The sequence below is a fragment of the Rasamsonia emersonii genome, assembly GCF_000968595.1.
Source record: "Rasamsonia emersonii CBS 393.64 chromosome Unknown ctg1118621760118, whole genome shotgun sequence".
NCBI lineage: Eukaryota > Fungi > Ascomycota > Eurotiomycetes > Eurotiales > Trichocomaceae > Rasamsonia > Rasamsonia emersonii.
In genome coordinates this window covers 84,146-106,382 of record NW_013563174.1, presented here as the reverse complement: position 1 = coordinate 106,382, position 22,237 = coordinate 84,146, and the positions used below count along the sequence as shown (strand labels likewise).

At 50.4% G+C, this 22,237-nt stretch overlaps 5 protein-coding genes across 5 annotated transcripts; 3 read left to right on the top strand and 2 right to left on the bottom strand.

Moving 5' to 3' along the window:
* Positions 1-241: 241 nt before the first annotated feature.
* On the top strand, positions 242-13,424 carry T310_4518 (Dynein ATPase; the record flags this gene model as incomplete). Its single annotated transcript, XM_013472641.1, has 3 exons — positions 242-524; positions 587-12,915; positions 12,978-13,424. 3 exons carry the CDS (start codon positions 242-244, stop codon positions 13,422-13,424), a joined length of 13,059 nt encoding a protein of 4,352 aa, XP_013328095.1.
* A 953-nt stretch (positions 13,425-14,377) lies between these two features.
* On the top strand, positions 14,378-15,880 carry T310_4517 (uncharacterized protein; the record flags this gene model as incomplete). The annotated part of the gene is made up of 2 exons (XM_013472640.1): positions 14,378-14,498; positions 14,841-15,880. The coding sequence occupies 2 exons, from the start codon at positions 14,378-14,380 to the stop codon at positions 15,878-15,880; spliced, it is 1,161 nt and encodes a 386-aa protein (XP_013328094.1).
* Positions 15,881-16,494: 614 nt separating this feature from the next.
* Positions 16,495-17,857, bottom strand: T310_4516 (Uncharacterized protein; the record flags this gene model as incomplete). The annotated part of the gene is made up of 8 exons (XM_013472639.1): positions 16,495-16,524; positions 16,581-16,652; positions 17,001-17,021; positions 17,154-17,171; positions 17,316-17,372; positions 17,473-17,548; positions 17,691-17,706; positions 17,773-17,857. The coding sequence occupies 8 exons, from the start codon at positions 17,855-17,857 to the stop codon at positions 16,495-16,497; spliced, it is 375 nt and encodes a 124-aa protein (XP_013328093.1).
* A 577-nt stretch (positions 17,858-18,434) lies between these two features.
* T310_4515 (Oxidative stress protein Svf1) lies at positions 18,435-19,826 on the bottom strand (the record flags this gene model as incomplete). The annotated part of the gene is made up of 5 exons (XM_013472638.1): positions 18,435-18,533; positions 18,601-18,977; positions 19,031-19,455; positions 19,517-19,732; positions 19,807-19,826. The coding sequence occupies 5 exons, from the start codon at positions 19,824-19,826 to the stop codon at positions 18,435-18,437; spliced, it is 1,137 nt and encodes a 378-aa protein (XP_013328092.1).
* A 1,301-nt stretch (positions 19,827-21,127) lies between these two features.
* Positions 21,128-21,619, top strand: T310_4514 (uncharacterized protein; the record flags this gene model as incomplete). The annotated part of the gene is made up of 2 exons (XM_013472637.1): positions 21,128-21,230; positions 21,390-21,619. The coding sequence occupies 2 exons, from the start codon at positions 21,128-21,130 to the stop codon at positions 21,617-21,619; spliced, it is 333 nt and encodes a 110-aa protein (XP_013328091.1).
* Positions 21,620-22,237: the final 618 nt, after the last annotated feature.

Below are 22,237 nucleotides of genomic sequence, written 5' to 3'. Positions count from 1 at the left end.
TCAGGTTTGTCACCATACAACCTGCCATCATCACCAGGCTTCCAACCCATCCCCCATCTCTTTTCCGCCTCCCCCTCCCTTCTCCTTTCACACTCCTTAGCTTGCAGACAGTAGACGCCTCGCATAACTTGACACGAGAACAACATCCCCTGATCGAGACTTCCCCCCGTCTGCGGAAGCTTGAACTTGCTGTCATTAACCTCGATGTGTTCGATGTGTCACTCCTCATAAAGTCCTAGTCATGGAGGTCGCCTCTCCAGGGGTGCCCAACGGTCTGGCGGCGCCGACCCAGGCGCCCTTGGTGGACCCAAACGTCGTGGTCCAGTATCTCTCAGAAGTTCTGCAGGTGACACTGGGAGCTTCGAAGGAGGATCTGGAGAGCACGGGGAGCCTGTTATCAAAGGCGAAATATTCCGAGACTGTACAGAGATGTACGCGTTTCGCCTCTGATTCCCAAACGGCTCTGTATGTGCAGAAGGACCTTGTCAGTGCAGAGGAGCCAAATGGGACCGAAGATGAAGATCGTAAGTGTTTGCACCGTGCTGTGATGCTTAACATGGCAAAATTATCTGCTAACTGCTCCCAGCATCGCCAGCTCGGTATACCTATACCCTCTCTTCAGAAATCTTCTTTTCTTCCACGACAGTTGCCTCGGTAGCCTTTGTCAAACGCCCTGCGCCAATTGATCCGAACCTCCCCATATCGGCCCAGGTTCAGATCACAAACTTTCCGGGTCTATTAACCCTCAGCAATTCACAGACTCAGCAGGGCACCTCCGTGTCTGCTTTCGAGGTTTTGCACTCGATGGTGCACAACGCTCTCAGCCCATACTTCGAAGCCTACACGCGCGGTCAGGAAGCAGCAAATGGGACCAAGCAGAGAACGGATACAGAAGCAAAGACGGGTGTGCCGGGCACGAAGAAGCGCATTGCAGAGTTGGAGCTAAGCCTTTTGCATCTGCAGCAAAATGTCGAGATTCCAACTCTCAACCTCCCTCTCCATGAGATAGTCCAGGCTGCATTGGATGAGGCCGAAGCTCGAGGTGTCAAACCCTCTGTGGAGCTAATTCCACCGGCTGCTCTGGAAAATAGCACTGTCCTGAACAGCATCCAAAATACTGTCAACGGCTGGATCAAGTCTATCCAAACAATTACGAAGATGTCTCGGGATCCCGAGAGCGGCTCAGCAGCACAAGAGATCAATTTCTGGCTATCCATGGAGACGGCACTGGAAGGTATCGAGAAACAGCTACGCGGTGATGGGGTCCAACTTACCATGGAGATACTTCGGCACGCCAAGCGATACCAGGCGACCCTGAGTTTCGTCGCCGACACGGGGCTTAGGGAGGCCATGGACACGGTCCAAAAGTACAACCAGCTTATGCGAGACTTTCCTTTGGACGAACTTCTATCCGCAACTTCGTTGCAGAAAGTCCAGGAGTCGCTAGGCATGATATTCAATCATCTCAACAGGAAGCTAAAGATATCTCCTTACCCCATTAAGAGAGCCCTAGCCCTCGTGGAGGCGATATCCGGTGATCTGGACGCCCAGATTCACGCCTTGCTCCGCGGCCGGCCGATAATGTACCTGGATTATCGGGAATTCCGCTCACTTATGAAGACGTGCAGTGCCATCTGGCGAACTTGGGATGAAAACGTGAAAGAATTCACCAATGTTGGTCGTGAAGCATCGAGACGACGCAACGAAAAATTCATCCCAATCAAGATTAACCCCAGGCATACCAAGACCCAAGAACGTTTGAAATACATCAACACGTTCCGAGTTAATCACGAGCAATTGCAGAGGACGATTGTCAACGTGTTGGGTCCGAAGTCGTCTGCGTCCGGCAATACTGCTGGTGCCGGCACTGCCACAGATGGGGCTGTCATAGTGGAGGAGATCGGCGACGTTGACGCCGTTGAGGAGGTTGCCCAAGCCTATGCCGCCTTCAAAGACGTTGACGTGCTCGATGTGAGCCCCGAAGGTACCCAACTCTGGATTCAGGCGGAGATTGCCTACAATGAGCGTACTTCGCGTGTTGAAAACTCCATTATCGCTCGCCTTAGAGATCGTCTTGCGACAGCTAAGAATGCGAATGAGATGTTCCGTGTCTTTTCCAAATTCAACGCTCTCCTTGTTCGGCCTAAAATCCGAGGAGCTATCAGCGAATACCAAACGACCCTCATTGAAAACGTCAAGCAAGATATCTCTGCACTGCATGAGCGATTCAAACAGCAGTATGGCCACTCAGAGGCTCACGCGATGGCTCAGTTGCGGGATCTCCCTCCGGTCTCTGGAGCCATCGTGTGGGCTCGTCAAATCGAGCGTCAATTGAATGCATACATGCGAAAGGTCGAAGACGTCCTGGGAGAGGACTGGCATTTGCATTCTGAGGGCCAGAAACTCCAGGCTGAGAGCAATATGTTCCGCAAGAAGCTCGACACAAGGCCTGTCTTTGAGTCTTGGCTTCACGATGTTCAGCGGCGCCATATCACAATATCGGGGCGACTTTTCAACATCGTCCGCAACCGAGCTGCAGGAAATTCCTTGGAGTTGACTGTTAACTTTGACGCGCAGATCATTGCTCTCTTCAAGGAAGTGAGGAATCTCATGTGGCTGAACTTTCAGGTCCCTCATGCTGTCAGCAGTATATCGAAGGAGGCTAAACGCGTTTACCCCTACGCCATCAGCCTAATGGAAAGCGTCCGTACCCTGCTTCAGACAACTCGCACAATAGCCTCCATGACCGATGTCGCCATATTATTAAGTGGATACCAGAACGATGCTCAGGCCATGATCGTTAAAGGCATCCCTCTGAGATGGGAGTCGTTTGTACATTCGTATGAACTACATGTGAAACAGTCCACGTTAGCTAACGGCTCCATTGACCCATCTATGCCGGGAAGGGGTGAGAGCAAACACGTCCAATTTGTCCGTGAATTTGCGGTGTCCGCTTCGGTTCTCCAGTCAAAGACAGCAACCTTGGCTTCCATTAATGAGAGCATCCAGAAAGCGGTTTTGGAGCTCAAAACATGTCCTTATGACGCCGCAGCTTTCAGACAACGTCTCGATTCTATCCAGATGGCAGTCGACAAATTGAATCTGGAAAATTACGTCAATCTCGGTTATTGGGTTTCGAACTTGAACCTTAAGATTGAATCTATCCTCCGTGAGCGTCTCCATCGGGCGATACGTGTCTGGATTGCTGCATTTCAGCAATCAAACGACGAACAACACTCGAAGCGGATATCGGTTCAAGAGGTCCAAGAGAGGCCTTCCTCGGCAGGCGACACGGAAACCGATATCTACCGTATCGAGTTTCCCAGGCTTGTCCACGAGGTATCGATGCGAAATCAGGTTCTGCATCTTGATCCGCCACTGCAGTTTGCCAGGGCAAGCTGGTTTGCCCACCTTGCTCAGTGGCTTGGCGTAATCTGTAATCTTGAGAAGATCAAGTCATCACGTTACCAAATATCAATCGATGTGGAGAAGGCACGGTTGTCCGAAACTTCTTTTGTCAATCTTCCCCAACACTGCACCGCCGAATTGACTGAGGTTTACGGCGCCATAGAAGCCAGACTTCAGGAAATCTCAGCTTATGTTGATAAATGGCTCCAGTTCCAGTCTCTTTGGGATCTGCAGGCTGAACAAGTGTACGATGTTCTGGGCGATGACCTGTCTCAGTGGCTGCAGCTCCTTCAGGAAATTCGCAAGAGTCGCGCCACTTTCGACACGTCCGAGGTCAGCCGGTCCTTTGGTAACATTACGATCGACTACGAGCAGGTTCAAACCAGGGTCAATGCGAAGTATGATCAGTGGCAGCACGAGATCCTCCTGAAATTCGGTGCAAAACTTGGCGCTCGCATGAGAGAAGTTCATGCGGAAATTGCCGCAGCCCGCAGAGACCTAGAGGGTCAAACTCTGGAAGCTTCTTCAACCGCACATGCTGTGTCTTTCATAACCATTGTCCAGCAGTGCAAGCGCAAGGCAAAGGTCTGGGAGCCTCAAGTTGATCTCTTCCGGCAAGGTCAAACAACGCTTTCTCGCCAGCGTTACCAGTTCCCCAATGATTGGCTTCACGTCGAGAACGTGGATGGGGAGTGGGCCGCTCTGAATGAGCTTCTGGCAAGAAAGAGCAAGATTGTTCAGGATCAGACCGAGGCTCTTCGCGCGAAGATTGCTGCGGAGGACAAGGTTATTGGAGACAAGATTGCTGAAGTCATTGCACAGTGGAATGAGGAAAAACCTGTTTCCGGCACCATCCCCCCCGAAGAAGCATCTCGCACCTTGAGTTCCTTCCAGTCCCGACTTGAAGCGCTTCAGTCAGAATTCGAGATGGTTTCGAAGGCAAAGGAGGCATTGGATCTTCCTGCCAGTGCCGAGTCTTCGCTGCCAACGATCTTGGAGGAGGTACAAGACTTCATGTCCGTATGGGCTGCTCTTTCAACGATCTGGAAGAGTCTGAACGAGCTTCGTGACATGCTATGGAACAGTGTACAGCCAAGGAAGCTTCGACAGTCCCTCGACGGTCTCATCAAGATGACAAAGGAAATGCCGAGTCGGATGCGCCAATATGCTGCATTCGAGCATATCCAGAATGTCTTGCGCCAGCTCCTGAAAGTCAACCCCTTGCTTTCTGACCTGAAGTCTGAGGCGATCAAAGAGAGACACTGGCAGAAGATTTTCAAGGCCCTCAAGCCTGGCAAGAGATTCTCCCAAGTATCTCTCACCCTCGGAGACGTTTGGGACCTGCAGCCTGCAGCAAGCGAAAGCGTCATCCGTGACATTATTGCGCAAGCTCAAGGCGAGATGGCACTGGAAGAGTTCTTAAAGTCGGTCCGGGAGACCTGGCAGAATTATTCGTTAGACCTCGTTAACTACCAGAACAAGTGCCGTCTTATTCGCGGCTTCGACGATCTGTTCGCCAAGTGCAGCGAGAACCTGAATTCTCTGCAGGCAATGAGACATTCGCCATATTACAAAGAATTCGAGGAAGAAGCGTCGACTTGGGAAGACAAGCTCAACAGAGTACACGTTCTTTTCGACGTTTGGATAGATGTCCAACGTCAATGGGTGTACCTTGAAGGCGTGTTCAGCGGTAACGCTGATATCAAACACCTCCTTCCTCTGGAGTCAGCACGGTTTCAGAACATTAATTCCGAATTCTTCGCCGTGATGAAGAAGGTCTACAAGTCACCTTATGTACTAGACGTGCTTGCCATCAACGGCGTTCAGAAATCCTTGGAAAGACTGGCTGAACTTCTCAACAAAATTCAGAAAGCGTTGGGCGAATATCTCGAGCGCGAACGTGTTTCGTTCCCTCGCTTCTACTTCGTCGGTGACGAAGACCTTCTTGAAATCATTGGCAATAGTAACGATACGGTCCGGGTATCTAAGCATTTCAAGAAGATGTTCGCTGGTCTCTCTGGGCTTTTGATGGATGACGATAACAATATAGTTGGTTTCACGTCAAAGGAAGGGGAAGAGGTTCGATTGAAACGAGAAGTCAACCTCACCAAAACGCCCAGGATCAATGACTGGCTTTCAGCTTTGGACCACAATATGAAGTTGACGTTGGCAGAGCTTCTCGCAGAGGCCGTGGAACAGTTCGAGACAATATACCACGCTCCTGAGGTTGATCAGACCGCATTTAACGACTATCTTGCGAATTATCCTGCTCAGATTGTCGTCCTTGCCAGCCAGGTAGTCTGGACAAATGCCGTCCAGAAATCTCTCGAGAATGGTGGAAAGGACCTCTCTGCATTATACGATGCAGAAGTTCGAATCCTTGAATTACTCGCTGCCACTGTCCTAGGGGAGCTCGATACCATCACAAGGAAGAAATGCGAGCACATGATAACTGAGTTTGTGCATCAGCGCGATGTCATTGCGAAACTGATCAAATTTAACGCATCATCTCCGAACCATTATCTCTGGTTGCTTCAAATGCGCTATGTTTACAAGCCTGAAGGCGATTTCCTGCAGCGGCTTTACATTCACATGGCAAATGCGAAGTTGGACTACGGCTTTGAGTATTTGGGCGTTCCTGAACGTCTTGTCCGAACTCCTTTGACGGACCGATGTTTCCTCACTCTGACTCAAGCTCTTTGCCAGAGATTGGGAGGTTCTCCTTACGGGCCGGCCGGTACAGGTAAAACTGAATCAGTTAAAGCGCTGGGTCTTCAACTTGGCCGCTTTACACTCGTATTTTGCTGTGATGATACGTTCGATTTCCAAGCTATGGGTAGGATCTTTCTTGGTATCTGCCAGGTTGGCGCCTGGGGTTGCTTTGACGAGTTCAACCGTTTGGAAGAGAGAATTCTCTCAGCCGTATCACAGCAAATCCAGAACATCCAGATTGGGCTGAGAAAAGGTGGTGACGATGAAAAGGCGCAGATTGAATTGGTAGGCAGGCGCTTGCGAGTGCACCCGAACACTGGCATTTTCATCACCATGAACCCTGGCTATGCGGGACGGTCGAATCTGCCGGATAACTTGAAGAAGCTGTTCAGAAGCGTTGCCATGTCGAAGCCTGATAAGGAACTTATCGCCGAGGTTATGCTTTTCTCGCAAGGCTTCAAGCAAGCGAAGGCGCTGTCCAAACAGACAGTTCCTTTCTTCGATCACTGCTCAACAAGATTGTCGAAACAAGCGCATTACGATTTCGGTCTTCGTGCGCTGAAAAGCGTCCTTGTCAGCTCAGGAGGCCTCAAGCGTGTGCGCCTCGCTAACTCCAATGGTGACCTCGGTCCTGATGAAATTATTGAGCCCCAGATAATTGTTCAGAGCATTCGCGAAACCATCGCACCCAAGCTGATCCGTGAAGATGTGGACATCATGTTGGAGATCCAGGCGCAGGATTTCCCAGGAGTGGAGTATGTCCCTGCTAATTTTGACAGACTCACTGAAGCGATTCGCGATATTGCCAAGGAAAACCACTACGTTGATAGCGACACGTGGATCACCAAGACGCTTCAGCTGTATCAGATCCAAAGCATTCATCATGGTGTCATGATGGTTGGCCGGTCTGGCTCCGGCAAATCATCTGCATGGAAGGTCCTCCTACAAGCTCTACAACGAGTCGAAGGTGTCGAAGGTGTCTGCCACATTATTGATTCCAAGGTGATGTCCAAGGAAGCACTCTATGGTAATCTGGACAGCACCACAAGAGAATGGACTGATGGTCTGTTTACTGGCATTCTGAGGAAGATCGTCGATAACTTGCGAGGAGAGGATTCGAAACGCCACTGGATTGTCTTCGATGGAGATGTCGACCCAGAATGGGTAGAAAACCTCAACAGCGTTCTGGATGACAACAAATTACTGACGCTGCCCAATGGTGAGCGTCTGAACTTGCCGCCCAATGTCCGTATCATGTTTGAAGTGGAGACACTTAAGTATGCAACACTGGCCACTGTGAGTCGTTGTGGTATGGTATGGTTCAGTGATGATACCGTTACGCCGTCAATGATGGTCACCAATTATGTCGAGTCGCTCAAGACCAAGACCTTTGAGGACTTGGATGATGATAGTGCACCAGCTGGGCAGGCATCTATCAAGACCCAGGGCGTTCAGGAAATGTTCTCCGAATTCCTTCGACAATTCCTGCAGGGCGACGATCTTGTTCTGAAGGCGCTCGAAGAAGCGAAGAAATACAACCACATCATGGAATTTACGGATATCCGCGCTCTGAATACTCTGTTCAGCCTGTTGAACAAGGCCTGTCGAAATGTTCTCGAATACAACATCCAACACGTTGACTTCCCACTCGATCCGGAACAAATCGAGTCCTACCTTGCCAAAAAACTCCTTCTCGCGCTTGTATGGTCATTTACAGGCGACTGTCCTTTGGGTGATCGCAAGGCCTTTGGAGAATACCTGACAGCATTCTCCACAATTGACACGCCGCCGCTTGGCGATTCCGCTTCGCTAATCGACTTTGATGTCACTCTACCTAAGGCTGAATGGGTCCCTTGGCAATCTCAGGTGCCGTCTGTCGAGATCAACACACATTCTATTACCCAGACCGATGTCATCATCCCAACGTTGGATACCGTACGCCACGAAGATATCCTTTATTCATGGCTTGCCGAACACAAGCCCTTATTGCTTTGCGGTCCTCCTGGATCTGGAAAGACTATGACTCTCTTTTCCGCACTGAGGAAACTACCTAACATGGAGGTCGTGGGGTTGAACTTTTCCAGCGCCACTACCCCAGATCTTCTGATCAAGACCTTCGAGCAATATTGCGAATACCGGAAGACTCTCAACGGCGTGGTTATGTCTCCGAATCAAATCGGACGTTGGTTGGTCATCTTTTGCGATGAAATCAACCTGCCTGCCCCCGATCGATATGGCACGCAACGTGCGATATCATTCTTGAGGCAGCTTGTTGAGCAGAACGGATTTTGGAGAACGTCTGACAAAACGTGGGTGACGCTCGAGCGCATCCAATTCGTCGGCGCATGTAATCCTCCGACAGATGCAGGACGCACGCCCTTGGCAGAGCGATTCTTGCGTCATGCGCCCTTGATGATGGTCGACTACCCTGGAGAACTCTCCCTGATACAGATCTACGGTACATTTAATGCTGCTGTTCTCAAGATCATTCCCACGCTGCGGGGTTATTCCGACGCTCTTACAAAGGCAATGGTCCAGTTCTACTTGGAGTCTCAAGCTAGATTCACACCCAAGATTCAGCCACACTATGTTTACTCACCCCGTGAGCTTACGAGATGGGTTCGCGGTGTGTACGAGGCTATTAAACCTCTGGACAATCTGTCCGTTGAAGGGCTTGTTCGGATCTGGGCTCATGAGGCTCTGCGCCTGTTCCAGGATCGTCTCGTTGCTGAAGAGGAGCGGAAGTGGACAGCTGATTCGGTGCGGCGTATCGCCTTGGAGCATTTCCCTACAATCGATGAAGAACAGGCACTAAAGGGACCCATCCTATTCTCCAATTGGCTGTCTAAGAATTATGTCCCCGTCGAACAAGAGCAACTCCGGGAGTTTGTCAAGGCTCGTTTGAAGACATTCTGTGAAGAGGAAGTGGATGTTCCCTTGGTTCTCTTCAACGACGTCCTGGAACATGCCCTTCGCATTGACCGGGTCTTTAGACAGCCTCAAGGTCACCTTATTCTTATTGGTGTTAGTGGAAGCGGCAAGACTACGCTTTCGCGGTTTGTCGCATGGATGAATGGTCTAAAGGTCTTCCAGATCAAGGTGCATGGGAAATACTCCTCTGAAGACTTCGATGAAGACCTGAGAAATGTTCTCCGGCGAGCAGGATGCAAGGGTGAAAAGATCTGTTTCATCATGGACGAATCCAACGTCCTCGACTCCGGTTTCCTGGAGCGGATGAACACGCTGCTTGCAAATGCTGAGGTGCCAGGTCTGTTTGAAGGCGATGAGTTTGCCTCCCTCATGACCGCTTGCAAGGAAGGCGCACAGCGGCAGGGTCTGCTTCTTGACTCCCAGGAAGAGCTTTACAAATGGTTCACGCAGCAGATCGTCAAGAATCTCCACGTCGTATTCACAATGAATCCTCCCGAGGATGGATTATCGTCAAAGGCCGCAACAAGTCCCGCGCTCTTCAATCGGTGCGTTCTGAACTGGTTTGGCGATTGGTCTGATCAAGCGCTGTTCCAGGTTGGAACTGAGCTTACGCAATCGGTGGATCTCGACAAACCGAACTTCACAGCGCCTGACAGCATTCCAGTGGCGTACCGCGACCTTAGCCTTCCGGCTTCTCATCGTGAGACGGTCGTGAACGCAATGGTGTACATCCATTACTCCTTGCAGAAATTCAACCAGCGTCTCCAGAAACAGCAAGGCAGAACCACCTATCTCACCCCTCGTCATTATCTCGACTTTGTGGCTCAGTATGTCAAGCTTTTCAACGAAAAGCGAGAAGACCTCGAAGAACAACAGCGACACTTGAATGTGGGTCTTGAAAAACTGAGAGACACGGTCGATAAAGTCCGCGATCTTCGTGCGAGTCTTGCTCAGAAGAAGGAGCAGCTGGAGAAGAAAGACGCTGAAGCAAATGAGAAACTGCAGCGCATGGTTGCGGACCAGCGCGAGGCGGAACAACGCAAGGCAGCCTCTCTTGAGATCCAAGCTGCTTTGGAAAAGCAGGAACAGGAGATCGCTCGGCGGAAGGAGGTCGTGTTGAATGACCTTGCCAGAGCGGAACCTGCTGTCGTGGAAGCTAAGAAGAGTGTCAGCAACATCAAGCGTCAACACCTGACCGAAGTCCGTTCCATGGGCAGTCCTCCCGCAAGTGTCCGGCTCACATTGGAAGCTGTATGCACCTTGCTTGGTCACAAGGTCGACAGCTGGAAGACGATCCAAGGAATTATCCGACGAGATGACTTCATCGCCAGCATTGTGAATTATGACAATGAACGACAAATGACTCGTAGCCATCGAGTCAAGATGAAGAACGAATACTTGTCCAAGGAGGACTTCACTTACGAAAGGGTCAATCACGCAAGCAAGGCGTGCGGTCCGCTGGTACAGTGGGTGGAAGCGCAAGTAAACTATTCTGAGATTCTGGACCGTGTCGGACCCTTGCGTGAAGAAGTTGAGCAGCTTGAAGAGCAGGCACTCCAAACAAAGGCCGAAGCACAAGCTATCGAGAATACTATTCAGAATCTGGAGAAAAGTATCGCCACTTATAAGACTGAATACGCTGCTCTTATCAGCGAAACCCAAGCGATCAAGGCCGAGATGGCTAGGGTTCAATTCAAAGTTGATAGGAGTGTGCGGTTGCTTGATAGTTTGGCTTCAGAACGGGCACGATGGGAAGAAGCAAGCAAATCTTTCGAAACGCAAATCAACACACTTGTGGGAGATGTTCTCATTGCTGCCGCGTTCCTTGCCTACTCTGGTCTATATGATCAACAGTTCCGCAAGGCAATGGTTGAGGACTGGGTTAACCATCTGTCGCAGTCTGGTATTGCTTTCAAGCCACACAATCCTATCACTGAATACCTGTCGAATGCGGACGAGCGTTTGACATGGCAGGAAAATTCACTTCCAGTCGACGACCTTTGCACGGAGAATGCGATCATCCTCAAACGCTTCAACCGCTACCCTCTCATCATCGACCCCTCTGGACGGATCACTGAGTTCCTCCAGAAGGAAAGCAAGGAACGAAAGCTCACGGTCACTAGTTTCTTGGATGACTCATTTGTCAAGCAGCTTGAGAGTGCGCTGCGGTTCGGAAATCCCATTCTCATTCAGGACGCCGAACATCTGGACCCCATCCTCAATCACGTTCTCAACAAGGAATATCAGAAGACCGGAGGCCGTGTCCTGATCCAGCTTGGCAAACAGGAAATCGACTTCTCCCCGTCCTTTAAGCTTTTCCTGTCCACAAGAGATCCTTCGGCGTCGTTCCCGCCGGATATCTGCAGCAGAACGACCTTCGTCAACTTCACTGTGACGCAGAGCAGCCTTCAAACTCAGTCACTGAATGAGGTGCTGAAAGTGGAGCGTCCCGATGTGGATGAGCGCAGGACGAACCTGATCAAGTTGCAAGGAGAGTTCAAGATTCATCTCCGGCAGCTGGAGAAACGTCTTCTGCAGGCGTTGAATGAGTCTCGCGGCAACATTCTTGACGACGATAACGTCATCGAGACACTAGAGACGCTCAAGAAAGAGGCTGCCGAGATCACCAGAAAGATGGCGGAGACCGAAGGTGTAATGACGGAGGTAGAGAACATCACACTCCAGTACAACATCATCGCCCGGTCGTGCAGTGCGGTGTTTGCGGTGCTGGAGCAGCTGCATCATATCAACCATTTCTATCAATTCTCTCTACAGTACTTCGTCGACATCTTCAACTCGGTGCTCCATGACAACAAGAACCTTGCCCATGAGAAGGACTATGCCAAGCGCGTTCAGATCATCCTTCGCGATCTCTTCGTCACCACATATCAGCGCACTTCTCTCGGATTGCTGCAAAAGGATCGCATTACGTTGGCCATGTTGCTCGCCCAAGCCGCTCCATACCCTATGGATAAAAGTATTATCGATATCATTCTCGACGAGAGCGTGGAAGGGGTCGATTTATCTACCAACGTGGATCTACGGGACCAGGTGATGAACAAACTCTCCAATATGTCGCTCTTCAAGTCCCATCTGCCCAACATCTCCAAGGAGGCGTGGGATGCATTCCTCACAGAGGAGCTGGCAGAGAATTTCGTGCCTACGGTCTGGGACGAGAACACGGAGCCACTGAATCAAAAACTTCGCTCCCTTCTGCTTGTCAAGCTCTGCCGGATGGATCGGTTTGTTCCCACGGCCGAGCGCTTCATCACTGCAGTCTTCGGTGACGAGTTCTTCGAAGGTAGTAGCGATCTGAAGGAGGTGGTTGAACAAGTCACCGCCACGACACCAATCGCTTTGAGTTCAAGCCCCGGCTTTGACGCCAGTTACAAGGTTGACGCTCTGGTGGAACGCGTACACGCCACCTGCGCCAACATTGCCATGGGTTCGAACGAAGGGCTGGAGAGCGCAGACAAGGCAATCAGCAATGCTGCTGCAGCCGGAACCTGGGTGATGGTCAAGAATGTCCATCTCGCGCCATCGTGGCTCCAGAGCCTGGAAAAGCGCCTTGAGTCCCTCAAGCCTCACAGGGACTTCCGGCTCTTCCTCTCGATGGAGACCAGCCCCAAGATCCCTGTCAACCTACTCCGCGCCTCTCGTGTGCTCATGTTTGAGCAGCCTGCGGGCATACGGGCCAACATGAAGGATTCTCTGTCCTCGCTTGCGCTACGCGCTACCAAGCCTCCTGTCGAAAAGACTCGCGTGTACCTTTTACTCTCCTTCTTGCATGCGGTCGTTCAGGAGAGACTCCGCTACGCACCAAGTCTGGGTTGGAAGGGTTTCTGGGAATTCAATGACAGTGACGTAAGTATTTGCACTTTTCTCTTGTCATGGTCTACAGGTCGTGCTAACAATAGTCTATCTAGTACGAATGCTCTGCATTCATCATCGATTCCTGGATCGATTCGGTTGCCCAGGGCCGCTCTAATGTAGCGCCCCAGAAGCTTCCTTGGGACATGATCCGCACCCTGATCACCGAGACTTATGGAGGCAAGATCGACGACGCAGGTGACTTCCAGCAGCTGGAGAATCTCGTCAACAGCTTCCTCACTCCGGCTGCTTTTGAGAATGATCACAAGATGGTCTCTGGGGTTGAAAACGACGAGTGTTTGGCGCTACCTGGCGGGACCAGCCTCCGGGACTTTACTGAATGGGTGAACCGTCTTCCAGAACGAGAGCCGCCTACCTATCTTGGTCTCCCGGCCAACGCGGAGAAGCTGCTGCTGGTGGGACACGGCAAGAAGATGATCTCGGATGTGGCCCGGGTGACGACCCTGCTGGACGAGGGCGAACAGTTGATGGTGGAAGCGTGATGAATGGTGATCTCACTTTGCGTTTCCCATCTGTTTTGTTATGCACGGGGGTCAGTTTTGTGTCTTCGCTGGTTTCTTTGGTCTGACAGGCTGGAGTTGTGGATTCTGTGTGGACTCTGGTTGAGTTGGGGCGGAGCCAACCACGGGATGCCTTGACTGGTTCAGGATTGGAACGGACTGCCGCCGCGTCTTGGCATCATCGCATAGTCTTCCCACGACCACTGCGCTGTGCATGCCTTATCTCGCTTTCTTATCCTGTCGTTTCGGCCTGTTGCTTTCCCTCGTTTTCGTGTCTTGATTCCTGTGTGTATATCTTGTGCCCTTGGTTCCATATTCCCCTCTGAGTTTGTTGGCTTTGTTTCCTTTGTGTGTATGTATGTATGTACTTACTAGAATGGTGTGGCCAATCTGGCGGTTTTTCGAGATAGTAATAATAGAACAATATCCCGCAATCAGAGCGCCTTCTCTTTGTCCGTCTTCACCCGGTCTGGTTCCCAAGTGGGCCGGGGTCTGTCAATCCCCCAGGCCTGTCGATGAGTGCGCAAATATCTGCACAAGCACGCGACGTGGTTTGCGATAAGAGCAATGGCCTTGGCGTCGTGCCCACCAATCCGTGGTCGGGGATATCTCGCCATGGCGGTGATCGACTTCAACCTGCCGTGTCCCTGTGAGGCCGCCAACGTTCGACTCGATTCCTTCTTCCTCCCTTTCTCGCTCGTCTCGCCCTGCGTGGTCCTCTGGCAGAAAATTATCCTTCTCCCATCTGATTCTTTGTCCATCCCAGCTGTGTTTGTGCCTGACATTTCCAACTACTGCTGTTCTGGACTATTGGTTAGTTTGGATTAACAAGCTTATGACGCTTGCTGATGACGCTGGTTCTCTTGGCGCTGCGTCAGCTCTGATACAATCGTGTTATTCGTGCTTGATGCCGGTTTGACAGCCGGCGTTGCGCAATGGTGGTCGGGGGCCGTCCGCGGGTCCAGAGCGTGCGCTCCACCTCCGCAGCAAGCATCGCCGACAGTCTTAAGGCGCCCGCTGTCAGTGCGCGGATTCCAGGCTTTACCATCCCGCTAGGTACGTGCCATGGAAAGCTTTTTTTCTTTTCCTAGTTTTTTTTTATTTTTATTTTATTCTTGTTTTCTTTTTCTGATCTTGTACGTACTGTTGCTGTCGATTTTGTGCTTTTCAGTTTTCAATGGGCCTGCAGTTGAAGCATAGCTCCTTCACTGTTTACTACTACTTTTACTACTACTTTATTTGTTGTTTTGTTCTAAGTATGTGAGCTCTATGGATCTGTACCGATATAGATTTATGTTGACATTGCAATTGGATCACGCTCGTATTTTTTTCTCGCTTTTGATTATTGTTATTTTTCTGCTCTTTTTTTTTGACCTGTCTGGGCTGACAATATTCTAGCTTTCCTCTCTTCTCTCCGCGCAAACCTCCAAATCCCTTTCGAGGACGTGAATTCTTTCAGCAATTCCGGGTCATTGGCCACCACCCCCGACTGCCTTTATCCTGTAACACCGCTGCATCCTCCTAGTACCACGGGCGATCTTCCTTCGCTTGCATCTCTCCCAAGTGATCCCGAAGATGCCGACCTTACCCACTCTCCTACGCATATTTCGTCTTCTCAATCCCCAACCTGGACGTATCACGCAACCACGGACGATGATCGACGTGAAGCGCTTCGTCTGATTGCCGACAGCGTGGCGCAACAGCGCTGGTTCGCTGTTCGATGTATTGTCTTCCATCCAGCCGTGCTGTGTCTCGCTCTCTTTGTGTTGACCATTCTGGTACGCTATGCGTACTACCATCCTGGGACTGCGCCTATCGTGGCAGCAATCGGTGCTGCGTGTTTGGCGGGAGCGTTGATCGCAATCTACCGCATGACCTATGGCTACCTCCAGCTGGCAGAAACGGTCAGCACCTTTGCCTGGCTCAAGGAGGGATTATGGTCGCGCAACAATCACGGGGATGGGGGAGCTGGATCCGCAGGCGGAGCCAAACATCATCACCACCACCATCATCTTCTACCCGCTGAGGATGAGATTTTATTGACCAAATACGGGGACGAGATTGTCGGAGTCTTGGTCCTGAGGACCGCGCGGACCAACGCTCTCACATCCGGCGCGCCCTCAGCCAACGGGATCCGCGCCCTTCGACGCCGACAAAGCAACAGCTTTTCCTCCATGTCAGGACGACTGACGGGGGTGATCCGTGCTTGGACCGTCAAACGGCCCTATCGCCGTCGAGGGATCGGTCGAATGCTGTTAGAGTCTGCCGTCTCCATCTGCCGTGTCCGACGGCTAGACGGACCGATTTTCGCAGAGGAGCATCATGCTCACGCTGTGAAACTGCTCCCTTGGTTCTTCAACAAAGGGTTTGAGAAGCAGGAAGAATGGGCCCGATCGCTGCTGAGAGAGGTGATAGAGGGAGAGAGAAAGACTGGCTGACTGACTGGCTGACTGACTGGCTGACTGACTGGCTGACTGACTGGCTGACTGACTGACTGGCTGACTGACTGGCTGGCTGACTGACTGACTGAGATCGAGTACACATTACACCATATATTCTGACGATACGATTTATGACGAGTTATGATGACGCCTTACGCCTTCTCTTCCGTCTGATGTCTACTGTCTATTCTGCCATCTATCTACCTACCTAGCTATCTACCCATCCGTCCGTCTGTCCGTCTATCTGTCTGGGTCAAACTAAACTTAGATCTAGATGGGTTGCGCTTACATACATTCATCTTTTATCTTGCTAGATTTGTCTAGTAGTGAGACTAGCCATATGTCCCTCGCTAGATTGGACTGGTTTGATGGATACTTGGCTGTGTTTAGCACGCTCTCTGTGCACATATTTGTGTTGAGTATTTAGGAGAGATATCCCACAATTGTACTTTTTTTTTTAAGAAAAAAAAGAAGGGGGGGAATATTAGCAAAATGACCATACAAAACAGATTTTGTTAAGGTCCAATAACAAAAGAAAAAACAACGAAATCCATTCACACATTCCATCTCTCTCGTTCAGATACCGTATGATATGACACCTTCATTACTGTCTATTTCTCACAAGCTTCCTTTTTAAGAGTCTGGCCTGTCATAGCAGGGTGATTGATTTACGACAGTATCAATTGGACGGACTTACAGCCAGCACATCACACCCCGTCATATCATGGTCATGTGTCTGTTCACTCGCTTCTCCATGAAGGACTGAGGACTAAATAAATCATAATGTGGAATTCTGAAGAGTATTATTCTTTCTCATCTGATTTTTCAACACAGAATGTGAACTCCCTCTTGACTTCTGTACTGTACAAACAACAGATTTCTGAGAAAAGAACTCTTCAATTCATCTCGTCTCATGTTATTCATTCGTGTGATGGACATGGATGCAGGACGAACACGAGCGGGGGAGGTTAGACTGGCGTGAAGCCCCAAACTGGAGTGCCCAGCTATTGTTTCATAACAATAGATGTCAGTGTTTATTCATTCTTATTCTCCTTTTTTGAGCATATGGATGATGGATATGGATTTGTAGGGGAAATAATAAAATAACAGAACTTACTCTGTTCAAAACAAAGACGACCTGGAGAGTTGCAGAAATTGTTCGAGTTAGCAAATGATGGTTTATTCTCAAAACAAAAAAAAATAAAAAAATAAAAAAAAGAGAGAAGAGAGGAATAAATGGCCAGCATGGCTAGATATGAATTGCACTTACATCTCTGGTCGTGACTGTCTATTCAAGTTATAAGTCAGGTAAACCCATTCGACATGGAATTGGCAAGGCAAAAAGAAGGGAAGTATCGTGTATAGAGGTGTTCTCCCCTCGCTGCTTGATTGCTGGACTCTCAGATGGGCAGAAAACAGAACTTCTACATACCTTCCTGGTCTTGCCGTTTGTGGTGGCTGAGTCGAGAACGACGAGTTGTTCGACGATCTAGCAAGCGTTAATTCATCTTCCGTTAATCCTTGTCATGAAAGGAGACATTGAATATATCAGAGAAGAGACAGGGGAAAACGATAGGAAACAAGCTAACCTCGGTAATTCGCTTGCGAATAACCGAGCGAATTTCATCATAGATTTCAGACTTCATGCGGACAACTCCGCCACGTCTGGCCAGCCTTCTGTAATGTACACAACGAAAAAGCGAACGCGAAATTAGACTCGGATGCAGAATGGCATTGCTGAATCACAACCCCACGGGCCAGAAGGGACAAAGTGCAGCTGGGAGTGCTCCTGTTGTGGGATACATACCGAATCGCGGGTTTGGCTGTGAAAAGATCGAGCTGTCAGCCCTATTAAGCACTCTAATAAGGCAGTATGTCCAGATACTTACTGATCCCTTGCACAGATTCGCGGAGCAACTTCCTTAAAAGACAGACACAGGTCAGCAGCCTGAGAGATGCCTTGTGCCACTGCATTTAATTCGCCAGAGAACGTTTGCAGTGGCGAGAAGACTGCTGGTATGTAGACACGATAAGTAGAATTGCTCACCGGTGTCGGCGTTGGCCCACGTAGAACTGAGACTTGTTTGGTCGCATGATCTGAACTCTGAAGTGAGCTTTTCCAGGAAAGTTGGTTGTAATACAGTAAGAAAGTCTGAAGAACTTGAAGTTGCAATTCGAGGTGGAGATCGGACCAATGCTGAGGAAAACATTGCAAAGCATTGCATGGCACTACTCCCTCAGTGAATTATGGGAGCCCACTCGAAAGTGACAACTTGCCTAGACTGAATGACGTGAAGAACGTTCAAACGTCACCAAGTTCTGAGATAAATTCACTTGTGAAATCTGATATTAAATAATTGGTAGTCATATTTAGCCAAGATTCAAAAAAGGAGATACTTCAAGCAAAAATCCCGTTCCTCAGGATCGGACGAGGAAAATCATCGTCATCATCACGATCAGATTTAAAAAAGACCCGCAACGCCAATCAACGAATGGCCCTGGAATCCACATCTTTCTAGTATGTATATATGTACTTTAGAAAAACCATCTTTCATGATATGAATGTGGCCTCGGAAAACAGGGTGCCTTGCTCGGCATCTTCGGTGTCGCCGACTTTCACCTTAAGAGTGAGCTTATCTTGAGGTGAATACTGAAGTGATGTTAGTCGTGGACACTACAATATACGAGATGAGATTATTAAATAACATGATACGCACCTGATAGATGTAAGGCCTAGTCCCTGCCACACTCCCAACAATGGCTTTGACGAACCCTGGCACTTCTGCCATCACGTCGACCCGGTCGAGCCTCTTCCCAAGCGACCCCTCGAGTTCAGCATGGAAGTCCTTGTCGTCTTTCGTCTTTCCATCCCAGACGAACCTCACAGACGTGGGCTCCGGCCAGTCGTTCTCCGTATCCTGAGCAGATTCCAGATGGGTGGCTGAGTTCGTTGCACCGGCATAGACGATCTCTCCGTCCTTCACGATGCCTCCCACGTTGACAACGGTCGAGCCGTACGAAGGAGGGGTCGTAAATTCCATCATAAACGCCGAATATGTGGGGGTTTGGAAGTTGACAAAGTTCCACCGTGCCGCTGGAGGCGTATTTAGTATTGTTTTGCCAGCGCTTTGCACGATGATAACCTACCAGCATGGTGGGGCTTCATGCCTTGTAGGGCATGGACGAAGAAGCCACGACCCTTAAAGTCATAGGTCTTTTCCTTGGTGATGATGGTGCCCTCCACGGAGCAACGCGGCCAAAAAGCATGCCGCATAGAGCCCCAAGGATTCTCGGGGTCAGTCCCAAAATAAGAAGTCCCATCCTTACCGATGACGAGGCCAGGTGCTTGCCGTGTAAATGTCAGGTTCACCAGACTGTCCTCATTGACCGCCGACTTGATGGTGTACGCGGTGCCTTCCTCGTTCAAGGTCAGAGCGAGGTTGTCGGCGCCAAAGGAATACATGTCGGGGTCGAAGAGGTGGTTGTAGAGCGTGTCCGTGTGCCAGATATGCGGGGCATCGGCATTAACGGAAAAGATCTTAGAGTTGAACGAGCAGGTAGTATGGAGGCCTCTGTGCTCTCAAAGTCAGCGTACCTGACCTTGAGATCACACCGTCTCCAATGGTTCCTTACGCAACATTGCTGTAAATGACCTGGAGCATGGCCAAGCCGCCATTGTCGGCCATCACGTAGAAGGTCTGAGTCTCCACGGACGTATACTGAGGAGCCCGCCATTTGAGATCCTCCTTCTTGAGCTCCGTGTAGGGAGTGGTCTCCGCCTGCCTGGAGACGGATTGGATGGCATCTGGGCCATAGATAGGCTCCTGCGTGCCCGCAACGTTTGCCAAACTGATTTCACAGCCCTCGTTAGCAACCTGTGTTACAACCAAGAACGAAGAAGAAGAAAAGAAACAAGAGCATACGTCTGCTTGAGCCAGTTCATGGTTGCGGGACAGATAACGTTGATTTCGTGTGTGAGAGGGGGAAAGAGGGGAGAACAAGCTGATTGATAGTTTGGGATCGTGGGAAGAACCCGTGCGGGACCGAGTTTGGTCCGGCGACGCTTGGCCGATTTGAGCGCGAACCACAGCGATCGCAGCCTGTTTGCGGACAGACCTGAGGTCGCCAATGCCGTCCACCAGCTGTCCCGAAGTCTACTTCTTTAATTGTATGAGAGAAGGTACTGTTGGAGACGCCCAGCTGATAATCTCAGCCCTGAACCTCTCGGATGACGTCCACCGGCTCCATGGATGTGAACTGCCTGGGCCCACCCTCGTTTGCTCATTTGCTGATGAGGCTTGCGCCTCACGAGAGCCCCGAGGTGTGGCGCGTAGCGGTGGCTCTCGGCGGCGGATTATCGCGTCTCCGCCTCCGATCCGCCGCAGAGAGAGAAAACTTCCCGAATCAGGCTGACCGTCAATATCAAGAGGCCCTGTCCTGCGCTCTGCATTCGAGCCATTGCTTCCCTTCTCTGTGCTTTAAACTCCCTGAGTAGCGGAGTTAACGACGGCCGTCTTCGATCCAACCAGCCATGGCTCGCAAAGCACTAGCTAAGGACCAGATCGTGAAACTCATTGTGGGAGCTGGACAGGCCAGTCCCAGCCCTCCAGTTGGTCCAGCCCTGGGAAGTAAAGGTGTGAAAAGCATGGACTTTTGCAAGGCAAGTTAATATACACTCCCATGGCTGTCTGTTTCCATGGCATGGACGCCGGCTAACCGGCCACGGGAACTACAGGAATTCAATGCAAGAACTGCGCACATTCAACCGGGCACCCCAATTCCTGCGCGAGTCACGGTCCGTCCAGATCGTTCCTTTACCTTTGAACTGCGCACTCCGACCACGTCATGGCTCCTGCTCAGGGCTGCGGGAGTGGAGGAGCGCAAAGGCCGGCTCCGCGGTGCTATGAATCCTGGCCACGAAGTCATCGGCACCGTCTCTCTGAAACACGTATATGAGATTGCCAGGATCAAGCAATCCGAAACGAGACTATCGGGGTTGAGCCTTAAAGGGTTGTGCAAGAGCATTATTGCACAGGCGAAGTCCATCGGCATCCAGGTCGTTCCCTGAAAGAGATTTCGTTACTATCTTCGATCCATTGCGTTGGCGTTTGGGATGGTGTTGGGATTCTGATTACACTGTACTATATAACGCAGCATGCGGGTGAGCGGACTGTATGCACATGTACATGTACTTTTCTTGTTTTATCTCTGTTGAGAAACTTTGCATCCGCGTCATCATCCTCCATGAAATGGGCAATTCCAGTTGTCATTGGGCAGTATGGCTCCTGCAATGACTGCATCTCTCTTTCAGATGCTAAGACTATGCTCACTTTTATTCCTCAGTCGCGTATGTTATCGGCGTCTTCCGTTCGAGGTAGCACAGGCAGCTGCATCATGTGCAAAAGTTTAAATAAAGTGGCTACCAGCACAAAAGCATATATGTATAAAGCATAGACCTCAATTTGAGAACTGTTGACCTAATTTTTTTTCTTGATTTGTTTTGTAGATTTCTTGACCTGTTGGATGTCGAGCTCCACATTTGGTGGCTCCAGTATAGCCCTGCCGAGAGTCATTGACAACGCGGCTCAATTCGCAGCTGCCGTGGTTGCTACTTCCGAGAATGACAGTGTTAGGTCTTGCGGTTACCCTGAGATGACGCTCATAGATCCGATGAAGGGCTCGTTTCACGTGGAAAACAGACTATCCTACAACCGTCACTGGCTCCTGCCTAAATAAGTAACCGTCTTCACTGGCTGGCATCGCTGATAATAGATAACCAGTCTTATTATTATTATTATTATTCAGTTACAGCAGTGACTATGGAGTAAGGTTGGTGGCGTCCTTGGGGCTGGCCAGCGGGGTTCACATGTCAAGGATGAGTGGTGCATTCCGGAGGTATTATTTAATCTCTCCAGCTAGGCTGTAACACAAGACTGATAGCGAGGTGCAAATGCTTTCTGTTATCGGACGAGAGCCGACCGAGCCGCCGGAACCGACGTAGCCGTTCACCAACCTTCCATGCAGGTGGCAACTGCACAACTGCGGGGAGTTCATCGCGGAGTCGGGAAAGACGGCCGTATATGCTCACATGACAGCGCCAGATACGCGGACGACGATGCCTCGTACAAGCAGAGAGCATAGAGGCAAGGGAGAGCGGTTCGCGGAGTGGTCGAGCCAGGAAAATCCGTCTCGTCCAACTTCCCAGACGGCGAAAAAGGTTAATTACTCGAGCAATAATACGGAGTCAATCGCAGCGGTTTCCGGAACGGCACGTGCAATGTGCAGCCGCGAGATTCCGGCAGTGAGTAATAGCGCAGCAAAAAATCATCACTCTCGGTCGGGCCCAGGGTCAGA